The following is a 26999-nucleotide window of genomic DNA, read 5'->3' on the forward strand; positions in this document are numbered from 1 at the left end:
TGACTTGCAGGCAGCATTTCTACATATGTTCACCATAAGTTTTGGAACTTTGACCATTTTTAGCATCTGATATTAGAACAGGATATGAATAACAGAATACCATAAATCAGTATGCACAATACGAGGACCCTGAAACACGTTATTAATTACACCCAGTATGACATGTCAATCAACACTCACACCACAAAGTGACATTAACTCGTCTGTGTGAAGAGGTCTGGAAGATTGGTGACAGAGACTAGTCGCAGGGCTAGTTGGTGAACTGCTGTAGCTGGTCAGCTAACTGCTAACATGTTAGCACTAGTGAGTCACAATAGCTCCTGGAGCTTCTCTCTATTTTCTTGTTCTTCAATAAAAGGTTATTGAAGAGGGAACATAAAGCTCTCCGAGCTATTGAGATTGCTAAATGTCAGTTAGCAAATCTCATTAGCTTATTTCAGTTGCTAAATGGACAGTAACTTCACACAGTCTATTCAGAAGATGTTTGTATACCATCAACTGATTGAAAACGTTTCTTCTCATGTGTAGTAGTTTATACTCCGATAAAGGAGGTTAAATAAGACTGGATGGTGACCACGGACTATATATAAAATGGATGAAGCGAAGTGTCATTTGTTGGTTTTCACTGGAGCTGGTTTGAAGCCCAGTCATTGCAGCTTCTGGTCAGAGCCATCTTTTCCGTTTGGAGACAGGACCTTCCAAGTAAGGAGTGCGAGGTGTTGCCTTTCACACTCTGGTAACACGCCCAACTACCTCGGACCGAAGCTAACGCTAGCTTACTGCGAACACTGAGCAGTGCACACTTGGGCTAACGTCGGCTAGTTTTGGTTAAATTGTGCTAACAGCACAGGTATTGTAATTAAGTAACATTAAAGTCCCCCTCCACTGTTTTTCTTTTTCCTATTACAGTTAGATGTTTGAGCTTCTCTGTGCAGAATGTCATCCGTCATCTGCTGAAGGTGGAAAGTTTCTCTGTGCTCATTGAAAATCTGATTTTAAGGGGAAGGCCTACAAGCATGATTTGTGATATCACAACTAGTTTTGAATGCAATCCTGGTCCAATATTCAGTTTACACAAGTGTGATGTGGAAACCTGAAGCCTCCAGTGCACAAACACTGAGAATGGACATCACAGTGAAAATAGGAGACATCTTGTGTCCAACATTTAAACTTCTGAAATGAAAAATTTGCATATTTATAGACTGGAATTTTCAATAAGGGAGAAGGATTAGGAGTAGATGGAGGGCATCTTTAAACTTAGTGGAACAGCGACAATAGTCTGACTCAGTGCGAGTCCCGGAGCTGGGGAAAGCAGCAGGTGAGCCAACTGTCAATCACAGCTGTCAATCAACACCCACATAGCATACATCGAAGCTACTATTAGTCTTCAAATCTTATTGACGGAGCAATAATTTCTAAAATGACCACCAGCACACTTATTAGAGGGCCTGAATTTAGAGATTGACTCGTCGAAAAAATTATTGACTAAGTATTTCTAGAGAGAATTTACAATTTACAATTTCATTTAGCAGACGCTTTTATCCAAAGCAACACATATCTGAGAGCTGATACAACGCAAGCATGTTGGTAAGGCTTTTTGAATGGGAGTCAGTAGGAGCATCTAGCAGCCGTTGGTGGCAATTTAAGGTGCTTCAGCCTCAAAACACGGTAGTTGCCACTTGATGGTGACACGCAGCTAATAAGCTACGATAGCTTCCTCCATTTTGGACCGAGACAGCTTGCTATTGGTCAACATTCACCAGAATTGAACTTGACATGAAAAATACTTGCAGATTTACTATACTTTACATGTTTGTGCTTTGCATGTATTCAGGACAAATAAAGAGTAATGAGGTTATGTTAACTCACTTTTACAAGATGGACGACACTTAACAATGTTATCCCTCTACATTATTGCATCACTTTTATATTTTCTTTTTATATTACTATTTTATGGTGTATGATGTTTTATTTTATTTTATTTCATTCTCACTACAATTTTACTTGTGGTTTTATTTATTTTACTATTTTTTAAATGCACTTCCATTTATTTTGCACTTTTATCTATTTTATATTCAAGGTTTGTTCTTTTACTGGCATTCTATCTGCTTTACATAAGCTTATTTATTTTATTTGCATCTTATTTGTCTACAACTGTGGTTATTTCTTTTACTTAAATTTTACCTTTATATGAGCTCATTTCTTTTATATGCATTTTACTTATTTATATATACATTTCACTTGCACTTTCATCTGTTTTATGTATGGGCTCAGTGCTACGTGATGCTCTAATGTTCCTAATTCTTGTATGTCATTATTATTATTATAGTTGGTGTCATGGATTAGATCAAACTCACTGCAGTCACAGCACGTAAACACCAACTACATTTAGGCAGAATTTCAGGAGTAAAAAAGGGAAGCGTTGCCTACACATGAGAGAGAGAGAGAGAGAGCATGCTGAGCTGTGTGCAGGGACCTCCCACAGCAGCGCTGGAAACAACCCAGTCAAGTCAAGCAGGGAAACTGGGTCAGAAAGCAGCAGCAGCTCTCAGAAACATACTCATGAAAACACAGTGTTCTGCTGCTGAAAACACCACATGCCGAACGAATCAGGGTCAGACTGATATATGGGGCCAATACCTGCAGCAACGGTGCATTTATTCAGTTCAGTGTCTTGTGTTTCCTGTGAGTCAGTTCAATACGTGAAGTTTCACTTCCTCTGAACAGGTAAGATGGGTCATCAGCAGTAAAAGTATAAATGTAAAAATACTGTAAAAATACTCTGTGACAATTAAAAGTCCTGCATTCAAAATCTCACTTTAAGTAAATATAAATATTGCTGGAAAAATTAAAAACTGTTTAGATAGACAGATAGATAGATAGATAGATAGATAGATAGAATATTTTATTGATCCCAAAGGGAAATTAAAGTGTTACGGCAGCCACGTGACATAAATCAAAATACGAAAACAATGAGGTAGAGACTAGAGATATAACCATAACTATAATATACTAAACTATGTAATAAGGCTGCAACTTATGTATTGCAAGTAATGGTTTTGTCTATAAAATGTCAGCAAATAGTGAAAAATGCCTGTTTTTAATATCTTAATACCCAAAGTGACGACTTTAAATATTTACTTTTGTTTGACCAACTGTCCAAAACCCAAAGAGACAGAAAAGCTTCAAATTCTCACATGTGAGAAGTTGCAACCAACATTTTTTTGGCAATTATACCAAATTATGCCAAAAAAATTATTATTCAATCATCAAAATAGCTGCCGATTTATTTTCTGTCGATTGACTAATTGATTAATCCACTAATTGTTGCAGCTCTACTATGAAAGTATGAAGCCAAAATGTTACACTATTATATATTAAACTACTGTATTATATATATTATTGATACAGTAACATGTAGGCTACATTTTAATGCTGTAGTCATTTTTAATATTAACTGCTGGGTGGTTTAATTTACTATATAAAAATGTAGTGTATTTTATTTGATAATTATAGATTTTTAAAAATACGTCAGATAAATGTGGTGGAGTAAAGAGTGCAATATTTCCAACTGAAATGTGGTGGAATAAAGTATAAAGTCAGAATTTTACATAAGTACAATAATTACTTGAGTAAATGTCGTTCTGAAAAGCTGAAACATGCTCCTTAGGTTTTCTGTATCTATGATAAAATTATATCTAGTTCAGAAATAGACACTAAATCTTGAAACATGTGCTCATTGAACAGGAGAAAAATCTTTGCAGTGTTTTATTTGTGCAAATTTGACCTCTGGAGTATTTTTGTTCTTCCAAGAAGAAGGATCTTGGCTTAACATTTATGAACTCGATGGTCTTTTAAAGATCAAATCCTAATGTTTTAGCTCTTTAAGATAGAATATAAACACAATCTACCATAATTAAGGGGTTTAAATTATACAATTAACTGACTGTGTTCCCTCTAAAGTAGAAATGTGTGTTCATAGTTTCAAATGCACATTTATGATAATAGGAAGAAGATTAAACCAGCAGCAGCAACTGAAAACCAACAGAAAATAGCAGCATGCTGCCCTCTGCTGGAGCTTTGTGATGATACATCCTGTTGTGGTTTTTCTGAAAGGCCACAGTCTAAATAAATCCACTGTGTTAGTAGGACTGAGCTTTTGTAAGATCTCTATGACCTGCAGATGATTCTTGACAAATGTTTGAGGTTACAAGTGCACTATTGCTAAAATTCATATTATTTGCATATAAATTCCACCCGCTTCCATCATTCACAACCACGTCCAAATTAATTTAACAGAAAATCTTTCAGTTAATTATGAGATATAACCTTTTTTGACCTTGTGTTGAGGCAGAATGATTTTGCAGGGAGTTTTCAGAACCAGACTGTGAACATGTGCACCGACTTTGGTTACAATAGCACAAAGAAAACTTTTGTGCTATTTGTGAGAGTTTATGTAAAATTTGCTTCATCACCACAACTTTAAACTCAAAATACAGCTTGTGTCCAGCTTGATCCAAACTTTTCATGTGTGAAATTAGGTGAAAATTGGATTAAACTTGATGGATGTCAAAACTTTTAAGTGTTTTTGACTTAAGCAAAAATGGCCATGGCCTGCACCACAAGATGAGAACACATCCACTAAATCAGAGTGACACAGCCATGTCATCAATTATAAAGTCTGCGTTCAACCTTCTCAAAAACACAGCAAGTATCAGAGAATGATTGATGTCCAGGTGGGACTTAGGCTACGTTCACATTACAGGCCTTAAGGTTCAGTTAGTTTGAGCTGTTACATATCTTCCAAGTTAGGTTGCTGTAGGTGTTGCAGTTTCTGATATCCAGATACTCTTTAGACATAAGACAAAGAACGACAACAACAATCCAAGCAATACCAAGAACTTTCCGACATTTGAAAGTATTCAAAGAGCCATATATGATGTATTAAAGTAGTTTAACACAGTATATACAGTATATATAAAAGGAAAGCCAACCATTTTACTATAACTTGAGAAATAAGTAAAAAATACAGCGACACAATTTTTTGAATTTTTATTATTAATGTTGATCATCAACCTGTTGCTTAAAAATTGTAATGATGTGTTGATGTGACGCTGTGACGTGAAGAAAAGTCAAATTCTCGGGAAGATGAGCATGTTTGAGCTTCAGAGATTTAAGTGATCAAAATAAGAATCTTATTCTCATAGTTTTCATGAACAATTTACACTTTCACAACCTAAATAAAACCTGCCACAGATGCAGATTCTGACCTTTTAAAGGTAACTTAAGTCTGTACTCTCAGGCATTAGATAGTACAGGCACACTTAATGAACCTCTCTGTAATTTCTCTGACAATATTAATCCATGAGCCAAACTAAACATTGTCAAGGAATTTATGTAATTCTCCATTTAGAGGTCACAGTAACATGTAAGTACTGCCAGGAAGATTTGAACCTTATGTTGCCTTTATACATACAAAGTCTAAACCTCCAAATATTTTTCATGTTTTGGATTCATCAGGTACCTTCTTTGACCACAAGAGAGCTGTGCTTGCTAGGTTATGCAGGTATTGGTACATGTATCCCAACAATACAACAGACTCAAGGATTATCCAATGTAAATAGGGTGTGAAAATGCTTTTAAATATGTGTTGTGCTTGCATCTTACTCCTTGTGTTTTAGGAATAATCTTGCATAGTCTATTGGGAAATACTGGTATGAAAAGATGGAGTTTCATCTCTGTGCATACAGTACAGAGAAAGGCCCAGGACATGTTTAGTCTATATCAAAAAGACTGGAGGCGGGAAAAACTGCTATTGTTAGCTGTTTACAGACCATCAACAGCTGGACCTGGTGACCACACAGAGCATCTCAGAAATCCTGCCCTGATAGTACATTTGTTTCCAGAACAAAAATAAGATTAAAGCAGCTTAGATTAAATCAATATTTTTCATGATAATAATGTCTGAGCGGTCAGTGTGTAATGTGTTGGTTGTGTCTTGTAGTGATGAACCTACAGAAAATCTTTACAGAGCTTTATAGTGAGTTTCAATTCATTGTTTAGCTGTTTTGGTTTAGCTCTCTGGATGGTGAAACTTGACTCGCAGTGATCTGTTCTCAGTAGTGAAGCCTGTTAGAGGGCAGAGCATGTGCAAAAAAGAAACTATCATGCAGACTAAATGCCCTCCTTAGTTTCCACAACTATGCACTCAAAATTAAATCATTTACCTCCATGCATCTGTGCATGTGAAGTGTTAGCAGGACTGAGAGGATCCAGCCAATACATAAGTACCAGTTTTCAACACATGTAATGCAGTTTTATCAGACAGAAAACATCAGAAGTCAACATTTAAGTCCATACAACATTGATAGGTAAACTGTTCTTTCTGGTCATTTATACAAGCAAGCTTCACAGTTAACTTAGTGAACAGAAAACCTAATGCTAAACTGCTAGCGTCCTGTACGTGAGCTTTGCTAACGTTAACTAGCAAGGTAATGCTTAGTTAGCACATAGCTGTTTCTAAAGGCCTGATCATTAGTTTGATGTTCCAAAATTATTTTAAAACCATGAAATAAAAGTGACTTGTTTCCTAGGAGAAAGGTTTTATGTTTTCAGCTGTTATCCAGCAGTAGGTTGCTGTATCATGGAGTGATAGAATAGTAAGGAGACCTGAGGTTATGGCTCTAACTCTGGTTTACTTTAGTTACTGTTGTAAGTACATAAAATGCACCTTGTAACTCTTTTTTATAAAGCACTATAGACACAGTGTACTTTCTTTATATTGGATTAATATTGATTTTAGTTTTTAAACTAGTAAGTTAGTGCAATATTGCTTAGAGTAGCTATTCAAACAGAAGTTAGCAGTGGGCTGTTTCCGAAGCTATTTACATAAAATTGGCATTAAAGACCCCCTACTCTGATTGGCTGGGGGTGTGACCCCACTTCACCCCCAGCCATACCTACCCATGCTACCCAATGAATAATGCAAGTTCCCTTACGGGAGGATGTTTCAGAATGGTAAGATTTTGTCTAAATTTCCTCTTAAAGTAAAAGTCATTTTTTCAAATGTAGCCAGAGGTCGCTAGCTTAGATTTAGCATGGATATATTCCTTTAGCTGAGTAACAGAAAGAAACCATGTTTTAAAATTTCATCCAAAGATCGAAGATGAAAATCCTGCAGCATTCTGAGTCTCATTAAGCAGATGGTTGGCTTTAAAATGTGCCAAACACACAAACAACCACTTGCCGATAGCAGAAGGAAGATTGTCTCCAAAAATTATAAATATAAATATTTCAGCCATTCCTGATGTTCCATCCACTGGAAGGCTGAAAAGACTTTTCAGCTGCTTAACAACCAGCAACACCTCCAGTGTCCTGTTTTGCTTGTCTTTGCTGAAATGCAAACTCCAACTACAGAAGTTACGTAAGCATTCAACGTATCGCTGAGCAGCGGTGGCCTCGTGCTAAAGCTTCCTGCAGATTTGATTTGACTTTCTGGTGTGACAAATGCTGCCTCACTCTTGAGACACGAATTTCAAAATTTCAAATAACTTCAAAAGAGCAAGGAGATAAAACTGAGTAATTTTACAGCACAGGAGGTTCCATCATCACATCAATCCATCCCAAACATCAGTGTTACTGTTTTCCACAATTCCAGCCCTTTACAACTGAACCTCCACGACTAAAAATAACGGTAAGCTGCCCCTTCAAGTATGTTCAAGTATATTAGTGTAAGTGTAATGTTTTAGCTGTAACTTTATGTTGAACTAGACTAGTGAAAGAGATTTATGCTAGATTTTATGGAAGAAAACGTTGTTTACTTGTGATGGTTTTAGAAGCTAAATTATTTAAAGGCAATAATAGTTATAAATGGCACATACTTACATTTTTGTCCCTAAAAGCTGAAAGATTATTAATGCATTTATCAACCAGTTGGATGAAAATAATCCCTTAATTGTTATGATGTATTCCAGTCTGTCAGAGGAGGTTTTTTTGAGCTTTACAGATTAAATTAATCAGAAGTCGTCATGAAGAGTTTTCAACTCTCTGAGCTTAAATTTATTAGAATACCTAATCTCTCGTATCATATAAATAAGTTAATGGAACCTCCCACAGTTACATGACTTTTTAAAAGTTATCTTAACACTCTGTACTACTTTTTATCAAACAAATGAAATATATATATTTAATTACAGACAATTTTACTATTGGTAGAGGTGAATCTATGCTAGAAAAATGATGACATGCATTTGTTATATAGATTACTGTTTAGGTGGTAATCAAATGCCAAACTAGCAAATAAACAACTGTTTAGAAGGCTCCAAAAGGCTTTCCTATTACATTCTGAAATTAACGTTTGTTGCCTGGTAATAATGAATGAAAAATGGAAAAATTACCTTAGAGTCCAATGGTTTGACATTCAGACACCACTTAAAAAAACATTTTAATGGTAATAATAATCACATTTGTGCTGAAGGTTCAGAAAGCAGATTTATTGTCAGATTGTTCCAGCTCTTCATTAAAGCTACACAGTGAATATACTAATATTAAAACATGATACTCCATCAAATGGAAATATTCTAGATGTTCAGCATTTTAAACACATTTCCTTGAAATTCAGCCTGATATATTGGGTATCTTTGGAAATGTAAAAATGAATACAAATTTCTGTGGGTTTCAATAATGTTAGGGCAAATCAACGTGACTTGAGAGATGGAGAAACTGATCAGCCTTAATTTATTATAATATATATAAAGACTATATCACATATTAGTCTCAATACAGCGAATGAAACTGCATACAAACAAACAAAAAGTAATAAAGAAATGTAGATTCTGTTATAAATCCTGCTGGATAATAGCACATTTGTCATGACATACAGCCTTTTTCATGTTGTCTTCAAGCATATCTGTGTGAATCTTCAGCCTGATTCATTTTGTGGTTCATGAAGTCTTCTCCGAAGTCAATGATGTGTCTCAGCGCTCTCAGGATCAGTGTGTCGGTGTCATCGTTGAGGTCGATTTCTTCAGAGTAGTTTTTCACGGGGAAGATGCAGTTCATTGGGATACCCACGTTCACACTGATCTGCTCCATCTACGTTTAAAAAAATCACAACATCTCAGAGCTAAAAGAAAAAAGCCCCAAGGCTTTTGTGCTCACTGCACCGATCAAATCAGTAGGACCAATATTGACCTTGTTAAGCAGAGATGGTACTGGCCAGACATAATCAATCCATCATTTCAAAGAATATGGCTGGTGATTAATGATCTACTAAGTATTGTGTGTGCATCCAAAGCCTCTTATTCCTCTCTGTTGTAGACCTCCGTTGTTGTCCAGAAACTGTTAAAATTGTTTACTGAAGTTATAGTACAAAGTCAAGAGGTTGTGTATTCCTGCACATGCTCAGTGGCGTCTGCCATTCAAGGAACGTCTTTCCTGAGAGTTAAAAAAATCTGCAGGTTCAATTCACATCAGTTTTATATATATCGCCAAATCACAACAGAAGTTATCTCGGCAATTTTCACATAGAGCTGTGGCCTGTTTCAGAAAGCGGGTTTAATGAAAACTTTGAGTTTTCGTCAACAACGAACAACGTTTCTCTGTCTCCTCCCTCGTACAGAGCCAGACACGCTGTTTCATTTCCTCATTCATTCAGTCCGTATCAAACAAGCCCCCAGGAACAGCACCGGGCTGTAAAGCCAAATTTGACATAGTGGCCAAACTGTGTAATTACAACATCACGTGACGCTATTGGGCCCAAAAAGACTGTTTCCCATAGACTTACATTGTGAAAGAGACATCCGTAAATCAGTGAATAAATTTTTTTTGAGAATCACAACCCCCGTGAAATGACTCACCACACCATCAGAATTTGATCCATTCGGTCCGCATTTCGAAAGCCTAAAAGAGCTGCATGATTGAATTGTATATCCCTATTCAAGTTAGCCAGAGGGCTAAACAGGAAGTAGCCAGCTTGGCCGGTGAAAGTCACTAGTGCGCTTGCTCTATGGGCCCAATGATTCCAGAAGATCTGGGTTATTTTATACACAGAAGTTGAACTTTTTTGGCTTCATGCGCCACTGAGCAACTTTCATAGGAATGAACAGGGCCCCGCCTTCGATGCTGTATCCAGTTCTCTTTATACATCCATGGCATCAAACCGCATTCATTAGCGGAGATTTACTATCTGTCAGAATCTAAATCCTGGTTGGATATTAGCTTAGTTACTCAGGACTTTCTAAAGTTACCGCTTTTATGTGCATCAGTCATTTCTTTGAACAGCATTTTTTTCACTCACATTCAGATATTACACAGCATGAATTCAGCCTCAGCTCAGAATGAAACCTCTGCATGTCCTTCCGTTATAACACTGTGACTCTGTGCACAAGACAGGTGTCAGTTTGTTAGAGCATCTCCTGACCTGAAATCTTTATTGCACATAATGTGTAATCGCAGTTTAAATTTAAACAATTGGTATGAAGCTTTAGATCCGTGGGATCAATGAATAATTATCTCTATCAGTCATGATGTGATTGGTCGCACTGATGGAACATAATTCCTACAATATTGGAGATTATATGTTAATATGCTTATTTAGCAGGATTGTGGTGCAGTTGCAGAATTTAGTTTGAAAGTGAGGTTTTTAAATAGGGAGCATAATCTGAATGTGTTTTAACAGCATTTCAGTGACAATGTTTAAATTTACTGCATTTGTTGAAGTAGCTGAGATAAAGCCACTGAAAGCTGTGGGGCCGAGATACAAATAGATGTCTAAAAATTACAAACTACAGTTGCCATTGTCTTCATACTGAAGGAACATGTCACCCAGTGCAGCGGTTTGGCTCATTAATGTGTTTTTAACAGTTTATTGACAACAACAGAGAAATAAGTTATATCAGGCTTTGGATACACACACAATACTTGTTAGTGGATCAATTCATTGTTGGTTTGGTTCCAATCATGAGATTTGTTGACAATAAGAAAAATATAGAAAATTGCCAGATATACACTTTAAAGTTAAGACAGTTTGCTGTGAAACCAGAGGTGCTGACGATGTCATTTTTGTTTAGCTAACAGTACCAAAATATTTTTTTAAATTGAATTTAATGTACCTCCTCCTTCACATTGGCGGACATGTAGATTGTCCTTAAATCTTCTTTGATCTCAGGACAGGTCTGATCAATTTTGGTGAGAATGGCCACTTGAGGAATCCCTGCCAGGACAACAGATGGAAAACTAATGAGTCCTATAACTGAGATAAATAAACATAAACTGACTACAGCTGCTGTTCTCTGTGATGAAGGAAATTACAAACAAACATACAGGTGAGTATTTAAAAATGTTGGTTACCACTTTAAGACGATGTTTTTCAAGTATCATCTTACATGTAGAAATATTAATTAGTGCTCTCACCTAGCCGACTGGCTGCTATCCTGATTTCCCGAATCTTCTGCACAGTTTCGTCTCTCATGTTACGTGCTGTGTTGGCAGGAATGACACAAACCAGGACGTGCACTTTATCGTTGGGATTTACTTCTTCATTGTAGAATTGGTTGCCTTCTGACAATTTAGATTCAGGATTGAACTGGAAAGCAAAGTTAAATCCACCTAAATGATGACAGCTGCAATATGTGTAATCAAATATAAGAAATATATACAGTTCCAGTCAAAAGTGTGTGCAAACTTTTGACTCTCCAGTGTTTGCAGTAACTATACCGCATAATCCTTCTTCACATGTCCCATCAAGGCCAGTTTGACGTCGTCCACAAGCACACCTTTTACTGGGCTTAAGCCCATGATGTCATTGAAGACAAAGGGGTAAAAGGTGTTTGGGGTTTCCTTTTCCATCTTGTAGGCTGTGTACTGTCAACCACAAATGGAGAAAAGAGCAGTTATTGTGATCAGTAAAGAGCAAGAATAGACACATCAATACCCAGCTACCATAAAGTAAACAGTATTAGATTAATTAGGTTTTTCCACACGCTGTCGGATTAATCAATTTAGTTGTTAGTTCACATTTTTAGGGTTTAAAGGACCAATGTGTAAGATTTAGGGGATCTACTGAAATGGAATATAATATTCATAAGTATGTTTAGCCTTTTATATCTACATAGGGAGCAGGTCCTTTTCCCCCGTACAGTAGCCAAAAAAACAGACAAATGGTGTGGTGGCACTGTTCAGTTTGGAGATTCAGACCTGAGTAACATGAACTTTAAATGGCTCAATCTGAAGTTTGGAATAGTAAGTCTGCTCTCAACAAAAAATGTCAGCACTCATCATTTGTTCAAGAACCTAAAATATTTTTCCTGACAAGTGGCCTCCAGTGGACATAGGTCTCCAGACGGTCCACTGCTTGTGCTCAGCTGCAAGTTCTCTACCACTGATAAGTCGGGTGGATGGATGGACGTATGAAGCTGTGCTTTACAGACCTACTTCCTTTAATAGTCAAAGCAGGTTTCTTTTTCTCTTTAACTGAGAAGTTGAAGCTGTTTTAGTTGCCTAAACATATCCAGAGCTTCACCACAGAGGCAGAAGAAGAAGAATAACTTTGTGTGTCAGCAGATGATATGTTGGATTTTATGCTTCTATAACAGTTTAGGACGTTCAGTTTATAAACAGGAAGTCAGTGGGTTTCTGTTACTGCTGCAGCAGTCAAAGCTTCCTGTAGATTTGGGGCCTTTAACACTTTATTCGCAGCAGCATTTTCACTGCTGCGCATTTTTATTGACTCATCTTTCTGAGTAACAGTTGCATTGTTGGATTGTTCTATTGTTGTCTTGCATATGATGCAAACTTTGATTTCCCTGTTCAGTGTGCTGACTTTAATAATGATTAAATAATAGTATTACAAATACATCTTACTATTGACATTAATACTATTACTATCAGTTCTGTAATAAGGAGCCAAGAGGCTTAATAAAGTTTCATAAAGGTTTGTGATGTTTTTATATGACATACTACATTTGGGATGTTTTCTTACTTTATCAACACAATCAAACTTGCTTCATACCATTTTGGTGAAACAGTCATGAGACTCGTTATCCACCAAGGCCATTGCGCACATCTTGCCTCGTAAGACACTTTGAACAGAGTTGATGAAGCTGGACTTTCCAGCTCCAATTGGTCCATAAAGAAGAATCCTGAGCTGCCGACCTTCGATGTGAGGTTTGTAGTTCTTCACATACTGCAGAGCGCTCTTTTTGTTACTGCTCAGTGAAGGAAACATCACATTAGAGTAGAGACTAAAGTACAATTTTACAGAGTTAATTTGTGCAGTTTGTGCTGTGAAGGTAGAGACTCACTCACCTCCAGTTTATTTCTCTCCATGGTGTGTCGAGAACTGACAAATACGGGACACACATTCACATAAGACAAAAGATTATGAAGAAATACCTTCATCATGCAGCAATGAGCTGAATTGTAAAAAGTTAAAAAATAGTCTTACATGGAGGCGGCTGATTTGGTTTACAATTTTTTGCTCCCATAGCTGGAGAGTAAAGAGTCACACAAAAAGTTTTAAACTCATCATTGAAGAAAGTATTAAGGTTCTGCTGTAAAGCTACACTTTGGTGGAAAAAGTAAATTAATAATAATTAATAATATTACTAAAATGCTGCAACAGCAAATTAGGGTTTTCTGTACATAATTCAAATATATTTTAGTGTAATTTTCAGTGCAAATATAAAAAGCCACATTATTAAAAAACTTAGAATGTAGTTGCAGGTTCAAAGTTGATTCAAACCATCGACAGTTATAGTACAAATTAATAAACTTGGGCAGTGTACAAAATGTGATCAGTTTTATGAACCGTCATACTGAGTGACACTGAATAAAACACATCAAAATTGTTCATTATAAGAAAAACGATTAATTAAGGAAAATAAATGACCAAAACCAGGCTTTAAATGAATTAAACTAAAGTAAATTACACTAAACAGACCCAAAATCTCAAATTATAAAGCACATACATGTTGTCATGTTGCTGTTACAATTATCATATTTTGTTTAGTTTTTCATCAATAAGCTGAAAAACTATATTGATATTTAAAACAAACATAAAACAGTTTAACAATCACAGGAAACAATAATTAACCACACATTTGAGGATAAATGTGATTGAAACTTTCTACCTGTGTTGTTGTTGTTGTCCTGCTGGAACAAAGTGAAAGACTGAGCCTTGGATTAAGTGTAGTAATGTATAGTCTCCTGTAATGTCAGCACAGTAATTAACATATTAAATTATCCTCCCACTCCTATTGTACTTGTATTTTGTAGACTCACATGACAGAAGACACGTTCACCTCGTTCTCTTCAGACCACAAGCTGCATTTTCATTTTCATCAAGATGTTTTGTCTTTTGTCTGAACTGATCTGTTGCAGATCTTAACATGCTCACAACTTCACAAACAGTGGGATACATTTTTGATAAAACTGAAAGAGGCAGCAACATTGATTTTAATTGTTATCACCACTAAACTTCATGCTAACCTAACATATTGTTAGCATGCTAGTTAGTTTGTCTTCTTAAGCGCATGATGCAAAACAATTTTAAAAGCAAATAATACATTTATTGACCAGAGCACTCACATAAGTACGTAGCACTAGCAGAGCGCTAATTATTTTTTGAATTTATGAATTAGTGTAGAAACAGCTGTTTGCAACTTACAGCTCTCTCTCTCTCTCTCTTGTTGACTGTCCCTTCACTTCCCTGTTGTTTCCCTTCTGTCTGTGGATTGCTACAATGGGGGGAAAAATTTAATTAGGCCTGAAAGTTCTATTTACAACCTTGAAAAGCAAGCAGGTTAAGAAACTGAACTAAGTGATGTGAACTCTGTCTGTCTATCTATCAATCTCCTCTGATCAGTTTCAGGACTATGGACAGCGCAGCCCAAGCAAATAGCCTAAAAATATACTGGCAAAGTAATTCTTTTGCACACCAAACCAGCAGAAATTCTTACAAAATAAACCAGCAAAATTCTTTCTTACCTTTCCTCAGCTTAAACAAAGGGGTCAAAAAATACAGCTGAGGGGACTAAGCCCCCTTAAGCCCCCTTGTGGCACCAGGCCCAGTTAGCTGGTTAGCATGTATTAGCTAGTGATATTATAGACAAAAGTGAATATAGAATAAAATATATCTTTATTCTCCACCAGGGTGGAACATTGTCTTCAGCTCACCAAAACATGAAGATGCACTACACATGATTCTTGAGAAAGAGACAATGAACCAGTCAGTGTAACAAACACAGAGACAAGATCACATTACACATTCAAAACAGTTCATGTTTGTGGCTTAAATCTCATCAGTCACTTTGCAGAGTTAAGATTTGGGATGAAGGACTTCTTAAATACAGTCTTAATTGCCAGAAGTGCTCTATATTACCTCCCAGAGCTCAAAGGCAATGCTTAAAGCTTGTAGGCTCAGAGTATGTGGGTGCACGTTGAGTCTTCCCAGTTGAGTCTTCCCAGTGTTATGGGTTCAGTTCAACCAAACAGCAGTTATTGAGAAGGAGCTGACGGCACTCTTTCACTTACACACAAACTCATATTGAAAACTTATATGTTCCCCATTTGTTAACCTAGGTCAAGGGATGTAAGTCAAGAAAAGTTCTCACAACAAAGGAGTATCTAATTAATGGCTAATGGTAAAACTAGTGGAACCAGTAATACAGTGATCGGTGTTGGACCACTGAGTGGACCATGACATTCAGATGAAGCTGCCTATCAAGCCAGTGGGGCTGGGCACACACTTTAGTCTGAGCAGGTGCAATGTAGATACCCATGTACATAGGTGTATTTATTCCTACTATGGACCCCTCATGAGTTGTGTCCTTAATAAAGTTTGAATTGAATTGAATGTCCCGCCTGTGTTGATGCAGTGGGTGTGCCACCGATGGCTTGGCAAGACAATGAAGGGTTGTCCAGAACTTTTGCTGCAAAAGTTTTTATACAACATAATAAATGTGGGATGTTTTCTTACTTAATCAACAAAATCAAACTTCCTTCGATCATTCATCAGAGATAGAGTGTTGGCAGCAATTACATAAACCAGAACATGCACTTTGTTGTTGGCATTTGGGGATTTGGTGTAGTAACAATCTTCCTTTGACAACTTCAATTCAGGATTGAACTAGAAAACAAAGTCAAATCTAATTAAAAGATCACAGTTACTAGAATTATAATATATACACTTATAATAGAAAACAAACTTAATAACTGTTTTTAAACGATTAACTAAATATTGTCAGTTTAATAATGCAGTAACTGTACCGTGTAGCCGTCTTTTACATGTCCCTTAAGAATCCGTTTGACATTTTTCACATGGATTCTTCTGCTTCTCCTGTTGGCAAGTTGCTACCATGACGACAATGTTGATTACGTAACGTAACAATGGCGTATAGGCGTAGCTGCTGCTATTTCACAGTGTGTTTTCAGTGAAAGTTAATTGTAATATTTTGGGCGCCTAAAAAAGTCTTGTTCACCGTTTGGTTGTAATAAAAGACTTACTAATGAGTCGGATGTTCAGTTTTTCCAGTGCATTTTGTTTTAATGGCTTTTGGCCTGTTTTTCGCTAGCGAACATTATCATGATCATTATCATTATCAGTATCAGTCCAGGTATCATCGGATAATTCGTAATTCATTTGTAATTCAAAACCCAAAAAACGGTAAATCTGTTATTTGTTTCAAAACAAAAAACAAAATCAAACCCGGCCGGTTTTTGGTTTTTGCCGATTCATTTTATCGTCATTCCTTTTTGGATTGAATATTGCACAGGTCTGCGGACATTCAGCCAATTTGTTTTTGCGTTTGAAACCAAAAACGGAAGTCACATGGTTTTTTCCTTTTTTCATTTTAAACCTAAAATGAAAAACAAAATCACGTGATCTATTCATTTTTTGTTTCCCTTTTTTGTTTTTGTACAACAGCGGAAGCGACTACATTAGCCTACCCATGATTCTCAGCGATCGTTGCTATGGTGAAGACACCAGCGACAGCCTTTACAGTCAGTATAACCATGGATGTATAATAAGAGCTCTTATAATACATCCATGAGTATAACACTATGTAGTACTGCAGATTATTGGTTATGATCATTTTTTTTGTTGTTGTTTTGTTCAACCATTGTTTATAAGCACAAGGATCACAATTTACCATAAATTTGACAACATAGATGATTGAAACTTCATACCTGTGGTGTTCTTGAACAAAGTGAAAGAATCTTGAGCCTTCTGACTGGTCGGAGAAATGTCTACAATAAAAGAGTAAACTAAAAATACTAATGTGTAATTTAAAAACAGTATGAAATTATTCTACTTCTCCTGTTTTTGATTTCACTTTGATTAAAAATCTGAGGTGTGACTGAAGTACACGTCTCTTCAGACCACAAACCACACAACACAGTTTAATTTTCACTACTGTAATGTCTCTACTCTGAACTTTCTATTTGAAGGTGTGATTTACACATTATACACAGAAAAGTGTGTTGGGTTTTTTTAACCACGTTTATTTTAAACCATGTAACTTGTCAACTTGACAAGTTCATTTCCCTTGAATTTAGGGAACTGAATGTCCCAACGAAAGCTAAAATGAGAGTGGATATTAGACTTTAAATACATTGGGTGGAAACAAATGTGACTTTATTTCCCTGACCATCCAATTACAGTCTACAAAGACCTTAATGTAGGGGTTCTCAACCTTTTGTATCTTTTGTACCCACTTCTGATTGTTAAAAAAATCTGAGGACCACTTCCCCAAATAAACGAGAAAGAAAATAACATGACAAGAAAAGGAGAAAAAATAAACTGGGCTGTATGTGTAATGCCACTGTAAATTGCAATACCCTTGGTGAAAAACATGGGTGACCTACACTCAAATGCAGTGCCTGAATGTAGTCGATGTGGTGTAAGCCTGATATTACATATAATGTTTGATTTCAAGAATAAAATCAGAAGACCAGTGACGTTTTCAATCCAGACATGTTTTATTTGTTAACAAAGAAAAACTGTGATAATTTTATTATCCAGAGGCTCCTCAGCTGGTCTGAATCAGTGACATTCAGATGTTTTTAATTTTGAAAACACACAGAAGTTCATTTTGCGTTTTATTCCAAGATCATAAATCAGCAACTGAAAATAAATATGATCCTACTTCTGTAAACTCCTATTTTCTTTTTATGGATTTATCAGCAAGGTAATGAAATGTGTATGGGGGTAAATTTGACATAATAAAGAAATACAAAGAAATGTGAAATTGTCCGACCAATAACCCAAAACTCAAAGAAATTCAATTTACAATGATATAAAACAGAGAACAGCAGAAAATATTCACATTTAAGAGGCCGGTAACAGCAAATGTTTGTCATTTTAGCTTGAAAAGTAACTCAAATGATTGATGATCAGAATAGTTGCTGATTAATTTGCTGTCGATTGACAAATTAATTAATGAAGTGACCATTTCAGCTCAAACTGGCAACACCAAAATTTTGACTTAAAATTATTTCCATAGTTGGTTGTCAACATTTATTAAACCTTACTGATGAATAAACTACCTTTGCTAGCTTGTTAGTTAGTGTTAGTAATTTGCTTGTGTGTTATTTAGCTGGCTGGCCAATAAAAATATTACTGTGTCAAAATTTACTTGATATATTTGTTTTTTTCTGAATGAATACAGTACTGAAAGAAAGCTTATATTTCCCACTTTTGTAGCCCGTGTTACTTCTTTTTCTGTCTTTTTCAGGAGCTGTAGACCTGCTAAAAGGTAACAGTACTGAAAAATGCCATCAAACCCAGCAAGACATCACTGAAGAGACGTCTTTACCCGGCGTCTAAATGACATTTGGATTTGGTTGAAAATCAAAGTTGAAAAGACATCTTTTTCAGGCCACTTCTATGAATTAAAAACAATACTAGATAATGAATAAACATTAAATTATTATATATTAATAGGTGCAAAACAAATAATTATGTGTTATATTTGTGTGTTTTTAAGCTTAATGTGGATTTCCAAAGCTGTTCAACTCTCTCTCTCTCTCTCTCTCTCTCTCTCTCTCTCTCTCTCTCTCTCTATATATATATATATATATGTATATATATACACATTCCAATGCGGCACTAGAGCAAATTGATAGGATGGGCATTTGATTTTCGTGAGGGAGTACACTGCATATTGAACACAACTTTGGACGGAGCGGACACCCGGTCTTCCCGCCGGTTAATAATGAACAAATTTGGCCTTTGAAAATGAAATGATATACGTGTCTATTTGCATATAGAGCGGTGAAGTGAGAGCCGATCACAAGTGGTCACTCAGGACGCATGTGGAGATGCATGGAGACGTTAATGGCAGGTGTAAACAGATGTACTTAGAGCTGTCCACTTGTGATCAGATCACCCGAGATGGATGTTAATACCAGATGTAAATAGGGCCTTTGTTGCTAGACTTTCCCTATGCAAGAAACAGTGCATCCACTTGGCGTCTGGCGCCCTCTCTTGGATCAGTTTGACAACACCACAATGTATTCCATTGATGCAGCACCATCTGTGCAAACACCTATACAGTATTTCCACTCAAGACCTTTTTTGGTGAGGAAATCATTAAGGCAGCGTATTACATTATCTGCCGTTGTTCTCATGGGAAGCTCTTTGCAAAACACTAGCTCCTCGTGAAGATTATCATGAAGGAACTGAGGAAACTATCATAACTCTCATTAATTTGCATTGTGGAAATGGAATGGATGAAATGGAAACAAATGTTAGCAGCAGCTCGGCTAACAGCCCTTCCAGGTGGTCCAGTGCTCGCAGAACATCGTCAGAGAAACACCGATTTTTTTAGGTGAAACAGCTTTAATTAGTATTTTTACTGTTCAGGTAGGCCACCACTGTGATGTTGTCTGACCTCACCATCATATGCTTTCCATTCAGCTCTGGGGCAAAGTGGAGAAACATCTTCTGAACTGCTGTGAGCTCCAGCAGGTTGATGTGGTGGGCTGAGCTTAGAAGCCAACACTTAAGTCCATATAACAGGTACACTGTTTTTGTGGTCATTGATACAAGCAAGCTTCACAGTTAACTTAAACCTAATGCTAAACTGCAAGCCACATGTACGTGAGCTTTGCGAATGTTAACTAGCAAAGTTATGCTCAATTAGTACATGTAACTGTATGGCTGTTTCTGAAGGCCTGATCATTAGATTGATGTGCCAAAATTATTTTAAAACTGTGCAATAAAAGTAACTTCTTTCTTAGGAGAATCTTGTAACTCTTTTTTTAAGGGTACTATAGACATAGTGCACTTTATTTATATTAGATTAATATTGATTTTAGTTTTAAATTAGTAAGTCAGTGCAATATTGCTTTCCAAAAGCTGTCACTAGCTTAGAGTTTGTCTCCAAAAATTAATTTGAGCCATTCCTGATGTAAATTCTGATCCTCTGGAAGGCTGACAAGCACAGCAGGACACTGGAAGTGCTGCTGAAAAACCAGCAACACTTCCAGTGTCCTCACCACCCAGCGGTGGTGGCCTCCTGCTAAAGCTTCCTGCAGATTTGATTTGACTTTCTGGTGTGACGAGTACCGCCTCAACACTGCTTGCTCTTGGATGGAAATCATCCCTAAATTGTAATTCATTGATTCATTGATGTATTCCAGTTTGTAACTCTGAGGCAGAGGAGGGTGTTTGAGCTTTATAGATTGAATTCATTCGAAGTTGTCATGAAGAGTTTTTAACTAATTTCTGATACCATATAGATAATGCATACAAACAAGCAAAAAGTAATACAAATAATGTAGTTTGTTTTAATGTATAAATCCTGCTGGATAATAGCACATTTGTCATGACATACAACCTTTTTTATGTTGTCTTCAAGCATATCCGTGTGAACCTTCCGCCTGATTCATTTTGTGGTTCATGAAGTCTTCTCCAAAGTTGATGATGTGTTTCAGCGCGCTCAGGATCAGTGAGTCGGTGTCATCGTTAAGGTCGATTTCTTCAGAGTAGTTTTTCACGGGGAAGATGCAGTTCATTGGGATTCCCGCGTTCACACTGAACTGCTCTATCTACGTATAAAAAAATCACATCTCAGATGCAAAAAAAAAAAGCCCCAATGCTTTTGTGCTCACTGCACCGATCAAATCAGTTGGACTGATATTGACCTTATTAAGCAGAGAGGGTATTGGCCAGACATAATCAATCCATCATTTCAAGGAATATAGCTGGCGATTGATGATTTACCAACAAGTATTGTGTGTGCTTTCCCACACATACTCAGTCTTGTTTGCCATACAAGCAACTACTCTTCAGAGACAAACTACAGTTGCCATTGGCTTCATAATAAAGGAGCATGTCACCCAGTGCAGCGGTTTGGCTCATTGACGTGTTTTTAATAGTTTCTGGACAACAACAGAGGTCAACGGCACAGAAGAATAATATATATCAGGCTTTGGATACTCACACAATACTTGTTAGTAGATCAATTTATTGCTGGTTTGGTTCCAAACATGAGATTTGTTGACAATAAGAAAAATATAGAAAATCGCCAGACATGTACTTTTAAAATTAAGGCAGTTTACTGTGAAACTGAAGGTGTTGACAATGTCATTTTTGTTTAGCTAACAGTACCAAAATATTTTTTTAAATTGAATTTAATGTACCTCCTCCTTCACGACGGCGGACTTGTAGACTATCTTTAAATCTTCTTTGATCTCAGGACAGGTCTGATCAATTTTGGTGAGAATGGCCACTTGAGGAATCCCTGCCAAGACAACAGACGGAAAACTAATGAGTCCCATAACTGACATAAGTTTAAACTGACTACAGCTGCTGTTCTCTGTGATGAAGGAAATTACAAACAAACATACAGGTGAGTGTTTAAAAATTCTGGTACCACATTCAGATGATGTTTTTCATCTTACATGTAGAAATATTGATTAGTGCTCTCACCTAGTCGACTGGCTGCTGTCCTGATTTCCCGAATCTTCCGCAGAGTTTTGTCTGTCATTAGATGTGCTGTGTCGGCAGGAATGACACAAACCAGGACATCCACTGTATCATTGGGATTTACTGTTGCGTTGTAGAATTGGTCGCCTTCTGACAATTTAGATTCAGGATTGAACTGGAAAACAAAGTTAAATCCACCTAAATAATGGCAGCTGCAATATGTTTGATCAAATATAATAAACATATACAGTATCAGTCAAAAGTTTGGACACGCTTTCCCATTCACTTGAATGAGAAAGTGTGTCCAAACTTCTAACTGGTTCTCTAATTCAAAATAATCTTGTTAATTATACTGATGAATGTCTCCAGTGTTTGCAGTGACTATACCTTGTAATTCTCCTTCACATGTCCCTTCAAAGCCAGTTTGACATCGTCCACAAGGACACCTTTGCCTTCGGTTAGGCCCATGATGTCATTGAAGACAAAAGGGTGAAAGGTGTTCGGGGTTTCCTTTTCGATCTTGTAGGTTGTGTACTGTCAACCACAAATGGAGAAAAGAGAAGTTATTGTGATCACTAGAGAGCAAGAATAGACACATCAAAACCCAGCTACCATAAAGTAAATAGTATTAGATTAGTTCAGTGTGTCGGATTAATCGGTTTAATTTTATTAGTTCACATTTTTAGGGTTTAAAGGACCAGTGTGTAAGATTTAGGGGATCTACTGAAATGGAATATAATATTCATAAGTATGTTTTCATTAGTTTATAATCACGTGAAATTAAAAATTGTTGTACTTTTGTTACGTTAGAATGAACCCTTTATATCTACATAGGGAGTGGGTCCCCTTCCACGGTGCCCACCATGTTACACTGCCATGTTTTTACAGTAGAAAAGTTGAAAGGGTGAGGTTGAGGGAAGAGGTATTCAGTTGGTTGCAATCTGCAACCTCACCACTAGATGCCACTAAAACCTAAACACTGGTCCTTTAAACTCTCTACACTTCGTTCAGTTACCACAGAATGAGGAATCATAAACTGACTTCACAAGTATTTTTGTGATCTTACGGGTGTTTACTGTCTGCCTGGTATTAGAACCTCTTTTCCCGGGGAGAAACCAACATTTAAATCCAGTATTTCTACAGTGGTGTACAGTGCAGACGACAACGGTTGGGCCATATTTGTAGATCTGTTTCTGAAAAGCTGGGCACAGTTCCCAGTCAAACAGTAAACACCTGTGCAATCTCAAAAATACCTTGTATGATGCAAACTGCTGCCAGAAGACAAGTAAAATAATGTTCTGAGGCCACATGTGGACTTATGGGATATGGGGTTTGTTAACGGTTGTCAAACACAGAAAAATTGAATAAGCAATATTGAATCTTTTTGTTTTTTAAAATACCTTCCTTGTCTGTCTGTTAACAAAACAAACAAAAAAAGAAACAAAACAACAAAAAAACAAAAAAGGGGGAGATATGACAGGCTTGGATACTGCACACATTTATGCATATATATGTGCATGTGTGTGTGTGTATGCACACATCAGAGTATATGCTACTTACAGGAAGCAGCCAGATAACATCATCAGTAATATAGTCGCCTGTCTGTTTGAAGAGGTGGACAAGCTGATAAATAAACTTCTGATCCTAACCAAAGTCCACTTTTTCTCAAGCATATCTTTCATATTCCTTATTTTGTTACTTTCTCCATAAACTGCACTTCTTGAATTTTACTTCTCTATCTCATATAAAATCACATATTTACCATCACAAAATAGTCCCGTTTGCTTTCACACCACAAACAAAGCATGCCAAAGCCCAACTGGAACCAGACCCACCTTTTCAGGTGGTCTTGGTCTAATTGGTCAACACCAGAGTTTGATTGACAGCTCTCACTACAGCTTAAACGAACCGAACAGGAAAACACCCCAAGGTTCATGTCAACAGGTTAAATGTGAAAGCACCCTGAAGGTCATGAGAAGGTCTGCTCCCTGTAAAATCCTGGGTCACTTGTTTGTATGTAATCATTGTCAAAATTATGCAGAGAAAGAAAAAACATCAAACATAAATAAGAACACAGAAGTAAGTTTCCATTGATGAGGGAAAGCTGTGAATGCCTCTATTCTGTTGGTGGCACTGTTCAGTTTGGAGATTCAGACCTGAGTAACAAGCTTTAAATGGTTCAATCTGAAGTTTGGAAGAGTAAGTCTGATCTCAACAAGAAATGACAGCACTCATCATTTGTTCAAGAACCTAAAATATTTTTCCTGACGAGTGGCCTCCAGTGGACATAGGTCTCCAGACGGTCCACTGCTTGTGCTCAGCTGCAAGTTCTTTACCACTGATAAGTCGGGTGGATGGATGGACGTATGAAGCTGTGCTTTACAGACCTACTCTTTCCTACCTTCTCTTTCTTTTTAACTGAAGCTGTTTTAGTTGCCTACACTTAACCAGACCACAGAGGCAGAAGAATAATTTCCTGTATGTCAGCAGATGATATGTATGATTTATGCTTTTATAACACTTTAGGATGTTCAGTTCATAAACAGGAAGTCAGTGGGTTCCTGTAGCTGCTTCAGCAGTCAAAGCTTATCTATAAAAATGTGCAGCATTTTCACTGCTGCACATTTTTATAGACTCATCTTTCTGAGTAATAGTTGCATTGTTGGATTGTTCTATTGTTGTCTTGCATATGATAGAAAGTGTGATTTCCCTGTTACAAATACATCTTATTATTGTTATTAATACTATTATTATCAGTGCTATAATACGGAGCCAAGAGGCTAAATCAAGTTTCATAAAGGTTTGCAAAGTTTTTATAAGACATACTACCTGTAGGATGTTTTCTTACTTTATCAACACAATCAAACTTGCTTCATACCGTGTTGGTGAAACAGCCAGCAGAGGTGCTATCCACCAAGGCCAGTGCGCACATCTTGCCTCGTAAGACACTTTTAACAGAGTTGATGAAACTGGACTTTCCAGCTCCAACTGGTCCATGAAGAAGAATCCTGAGCTGCCGACCTTCAATGTGAGGTTTGTAGTTCTTCACATACTGCAGAGCGCTCTGTTTGTCACTGCTCAGAGAAGGAAACATCACATTAGAGTTTAAACTAAAGTGCAGTTTTACAGAGTTAATTTGTGCAGTTTGTGCTGTGAAGGTGGAGACACACTTACCTCCAGTTTATTTCTCTCCATGGTGTGTTGAGAACTGACAAATATAGGACACAAGTTCACATAAGACAAAAGATTATGAAGAAATACCTTCATCATGCAGCAATGAGCAATTTTCTTTGAATTTAAAAATTAAAAAATAGTCTTACATGGAGACGGCGTAGGTGATTTAGAGCCTTTTGATCCCATAGCTGGAGAGTAAACAGTCACACAAAAAGTTTTAAACTCATCATTGAAGAAAATATTTAGGTTTTGCTGTAAAGCTACACTTTGGTGGAAAAAATTAATTAATAATAATTACTTGTAATAACATTACTAATATGCTACAACAGCAAATTAGATCTTTCTGTACCTAAATAAAAAATGTTTTAGTGTCATTTTGAGTGCAAATATAAAAAGTCACATTATTAAAAAACTTAGAATGTAGCTGCAGGTTCAAAGTTGATTAAAACCATCGACAGTTATAGTACAAATTAATAAACTTAATCAGTGTACAAAATGTGATCAGTTTTATTAACTGTCATATTGAGTGACACTGAATAAAACACATCGAAATCATTCATCATCAGAAAAATGATTAACTAAAGAAAAGAAATGACCAAAAACCAGACTTTAAATGAATCAAACTAAAGTAAATTACACTAAATAGACCCAAAATGTCAAAATTATAAAGCTTTTTCAAATACACTTAATTTTGTCCTGTTATTCTTACAATGATCATATTTTGTTTAGTTTTTCTATTCACCAATAAGCACAATATTGATATTTAAAACAAACATAAAACAGTTTAACAAAGAAAACTTTTCACAGGAAACAATAATTTAATCACACATTTGAGGATAAATGTGATTGAAACTTTCTACCTGTGTTGTTGTTGTTGTCCTGCTGGAACAAAGTCAAAGACTGAATGTGAGCCTTGGACTAAGTGTGGTAATTTATAGTCTCCTGTAACGTCAGTACAGTAATTAACATATTAAATGATCCTCCCACTCCTATTGTACTTGTATTTTGTAGACTCACATGACAGAAGACACGTTCATCTCGTTCTCTTCAGACCACAAACTGCACATTCAGTTTCATTTTCATCAGGATGTTTTGTCTTTGTGTCTGAACTGATATGTTGCAGATCGAAACAACCTCACAGATAGTGGGACACATTTTCAGTAAAACTCAAAGAGGAAGCAACATTGATTTTTATTATCACCACTAAACTTCATGCTAGCTTAACATATTGTTAGACTCCTGGTTAGTTTGTCTTCTTAAATGCATGATGCAATCCACTTTCAAAATCAGTTAGGATTTTAAAACTTCTGCAGTCTGAGCCCGGTTTAAGATGAGGTAGCTGAGGGTGATTATGTGACTGTTGATTGGTGGGATGAGTAGCATGCTGGTGGTGATAACACCATGCTGGCTAGTTTGATATGATGTTAGCTGCAGGCCCGGTGCCAGGATGAAGTGATGAGTTTTTCATCAAAAAAATTAATTTATTTAACTGTGTAATAGCCTCAGAAAGGCTAAATAACAACATTAGGCTACTGTTTCAAAATCAAAGAATACATCTATTAATCAGAGCACTAAGAAAATGGCAGCATGCTGCCCTCTGCTGGAGCTCTGTGATGATACATCCTGCTGTGGCTCTGTTGAGGAAATCCAGTCAAACTAAAGTTCACTGTCATAAGTCAGTAAAAATTCTTGCAATTAGGAGATATAAACTAGCACTAGCATAAAAACATATCAACCAAAGTAGTTTATCCCATTGTTGGGCCTCAACCATGTGGTCAGACAAAGGCAGGCCCACTTTGTAAATTTGGAAACATGACCACAAGGCTGCCTTTTCCCTTTAATCCCTGTAACGAAGGAAGAGCGACAAAAGGCTGCTCACACAGACTACAACTCC

General features: G+C 36.7%; 2 protein-coding genes across 4 annotated transcripts; both read right to left on the bottom strand.

Annotated features, from left to right (window-relative positions):
• Positions 1–7699: 7699 nt before the first annotated feature.
• LOC121882854 (interferon-induced protein 44-like) lies at positions 7700–17887 on the bottom strand. 2 transcript variants are annotated; one of them, XM_042391324.1, is made up of 8 exons: positions 17866–17887; positions 17188–17247; positions 13306–14735; positions 13010–13205; positions 11716–11862; positions 11413–11584; positions 11112–11212; positions 7700–9093 (listed from the first exon to the last, which is right to left on the bottom strand). In XM_042391324.1, the coding sequence occupies exons 3-8, from the start codon at positions 13359–13361 to the stop codon at positions 8899–8901; spliced, it is 867 nt and encodes a 288-aa protein (XP_042247258.1). In that variant the 5' UTR covers positions 13362–14735; positions 17188–17247; positions 17866–17887; the 3' UTR covers positions 7700–8898. The 2 variants fall into 2 exon arrangements, with proteins under 2 accessions (XP_042247258.1, XP_042247259.1); XM_042391325.1 differs by lacking the exon at positions 17866–17887 and having other exon boundaries at positions 13306–13486; positions 14130–14735; positions 17188–17773.
• A 2029-nt stretch (positions 17888–19916) lies between these two features.
• LOC121882853 (interferon-induced protein 44-like) lies at positions 19917–26528 on the bottom strand. Of its 2 annotated transcripts, XM_042391322.1 has the most exons (8): positions 25966–26528; positions 25252–25293; positions 25106–25139; positions 24810–25005; positions 22319–22465; positions 21935–22106; positions 21646–21746; positions 19917–21051 (listed from the first exon to the last, which is right to left on the bottom strand). In XM_042391322.1, exons 2-8 carry the CDS (start codon positions 25289–25291, stop codon positions 20857–20859), a joined length of 885 nt encoding a protein of 294 aa, XP_042247256.1. In that variant the 5' UTR covers positions 25292–25293; positions 25966–26528; the 3' UTR covers positions 19917–20856. The 2 variants fall into 2 exon arrangements, with proteins under 2 accessions (XP_042247256.1, XP_042247257.1); XM_042391323.1 differs by lacking the exon at positions 25966–26528 and having other exon boundaries at positions 25252–25519.
• Between the last annotated feature and the right edge of the window lie 471 nt (positions 26529–26999).

The sequence above is a fragment of the Thunnus maccoyii genome, chromosome 17, assembly GCF_910596095.1.
Source record: "Thunnus maccoyii chromosome 17, fThuMac1.1, whole genome shotgun sequence".
NCBI lineage: Eukaryota > Metazoa > Chordata > Actinopteri > Scombriformes > Scombridae > Thunnus > Thunnus maccoyii.

What these genes read in the sequence shown, in the direction of transcription:
- LOC121882854 (XM_042391324.1), bottom strand. Translation starts at nt 13,361, where the DNA reads ATGTGTGTCCCGTATTTGTCAGTTCTCGACACACCATGGAGAGAAATA. An exon ending in TGGAGAGAAATAAACTGGAG is followed by an intron (nt 13,206 to 13,305) that starts GTGAGTGAGTCT and finishes TTCACTGAGCAG; the next exon opens with TAACAAAAAGAGCGCTCTGC. An exon ending in ATGACTGTTTCACCAAAATG is followed by an intron (nt 11,863 to 13,009) that starts GTATGAAGCAAG and finishes TGTGGTTGACAG; the next exon opens with TACACAGCCTACAAGATGGA.
- LOC121882853 (XM_042391322.1), bottom strand. Translation starts at nt 25,291, where the DNA reads ATGGGATCAAAAGGCTCTAAATCACCTACGCCGTCTCCAT. An exon ending in TGGAGAGAAATAAACTGGAG is followed by an intron (nt 25,006 to 25,105) that starts GTAAGTGTGTCT and finishes TTCTCTGAGCAG; the next exon opens with TGACAAACAGAGCGCTCTGC. An exon ending in ATGTGAAGGAGAATTACAAG is followed by an intron (nt 22,107 to 22,318) that starts GTATAGTCACTG and finishes TTTGTTTTCCAG; the next exon opens with TTCAATCCTGAATCTAAATT.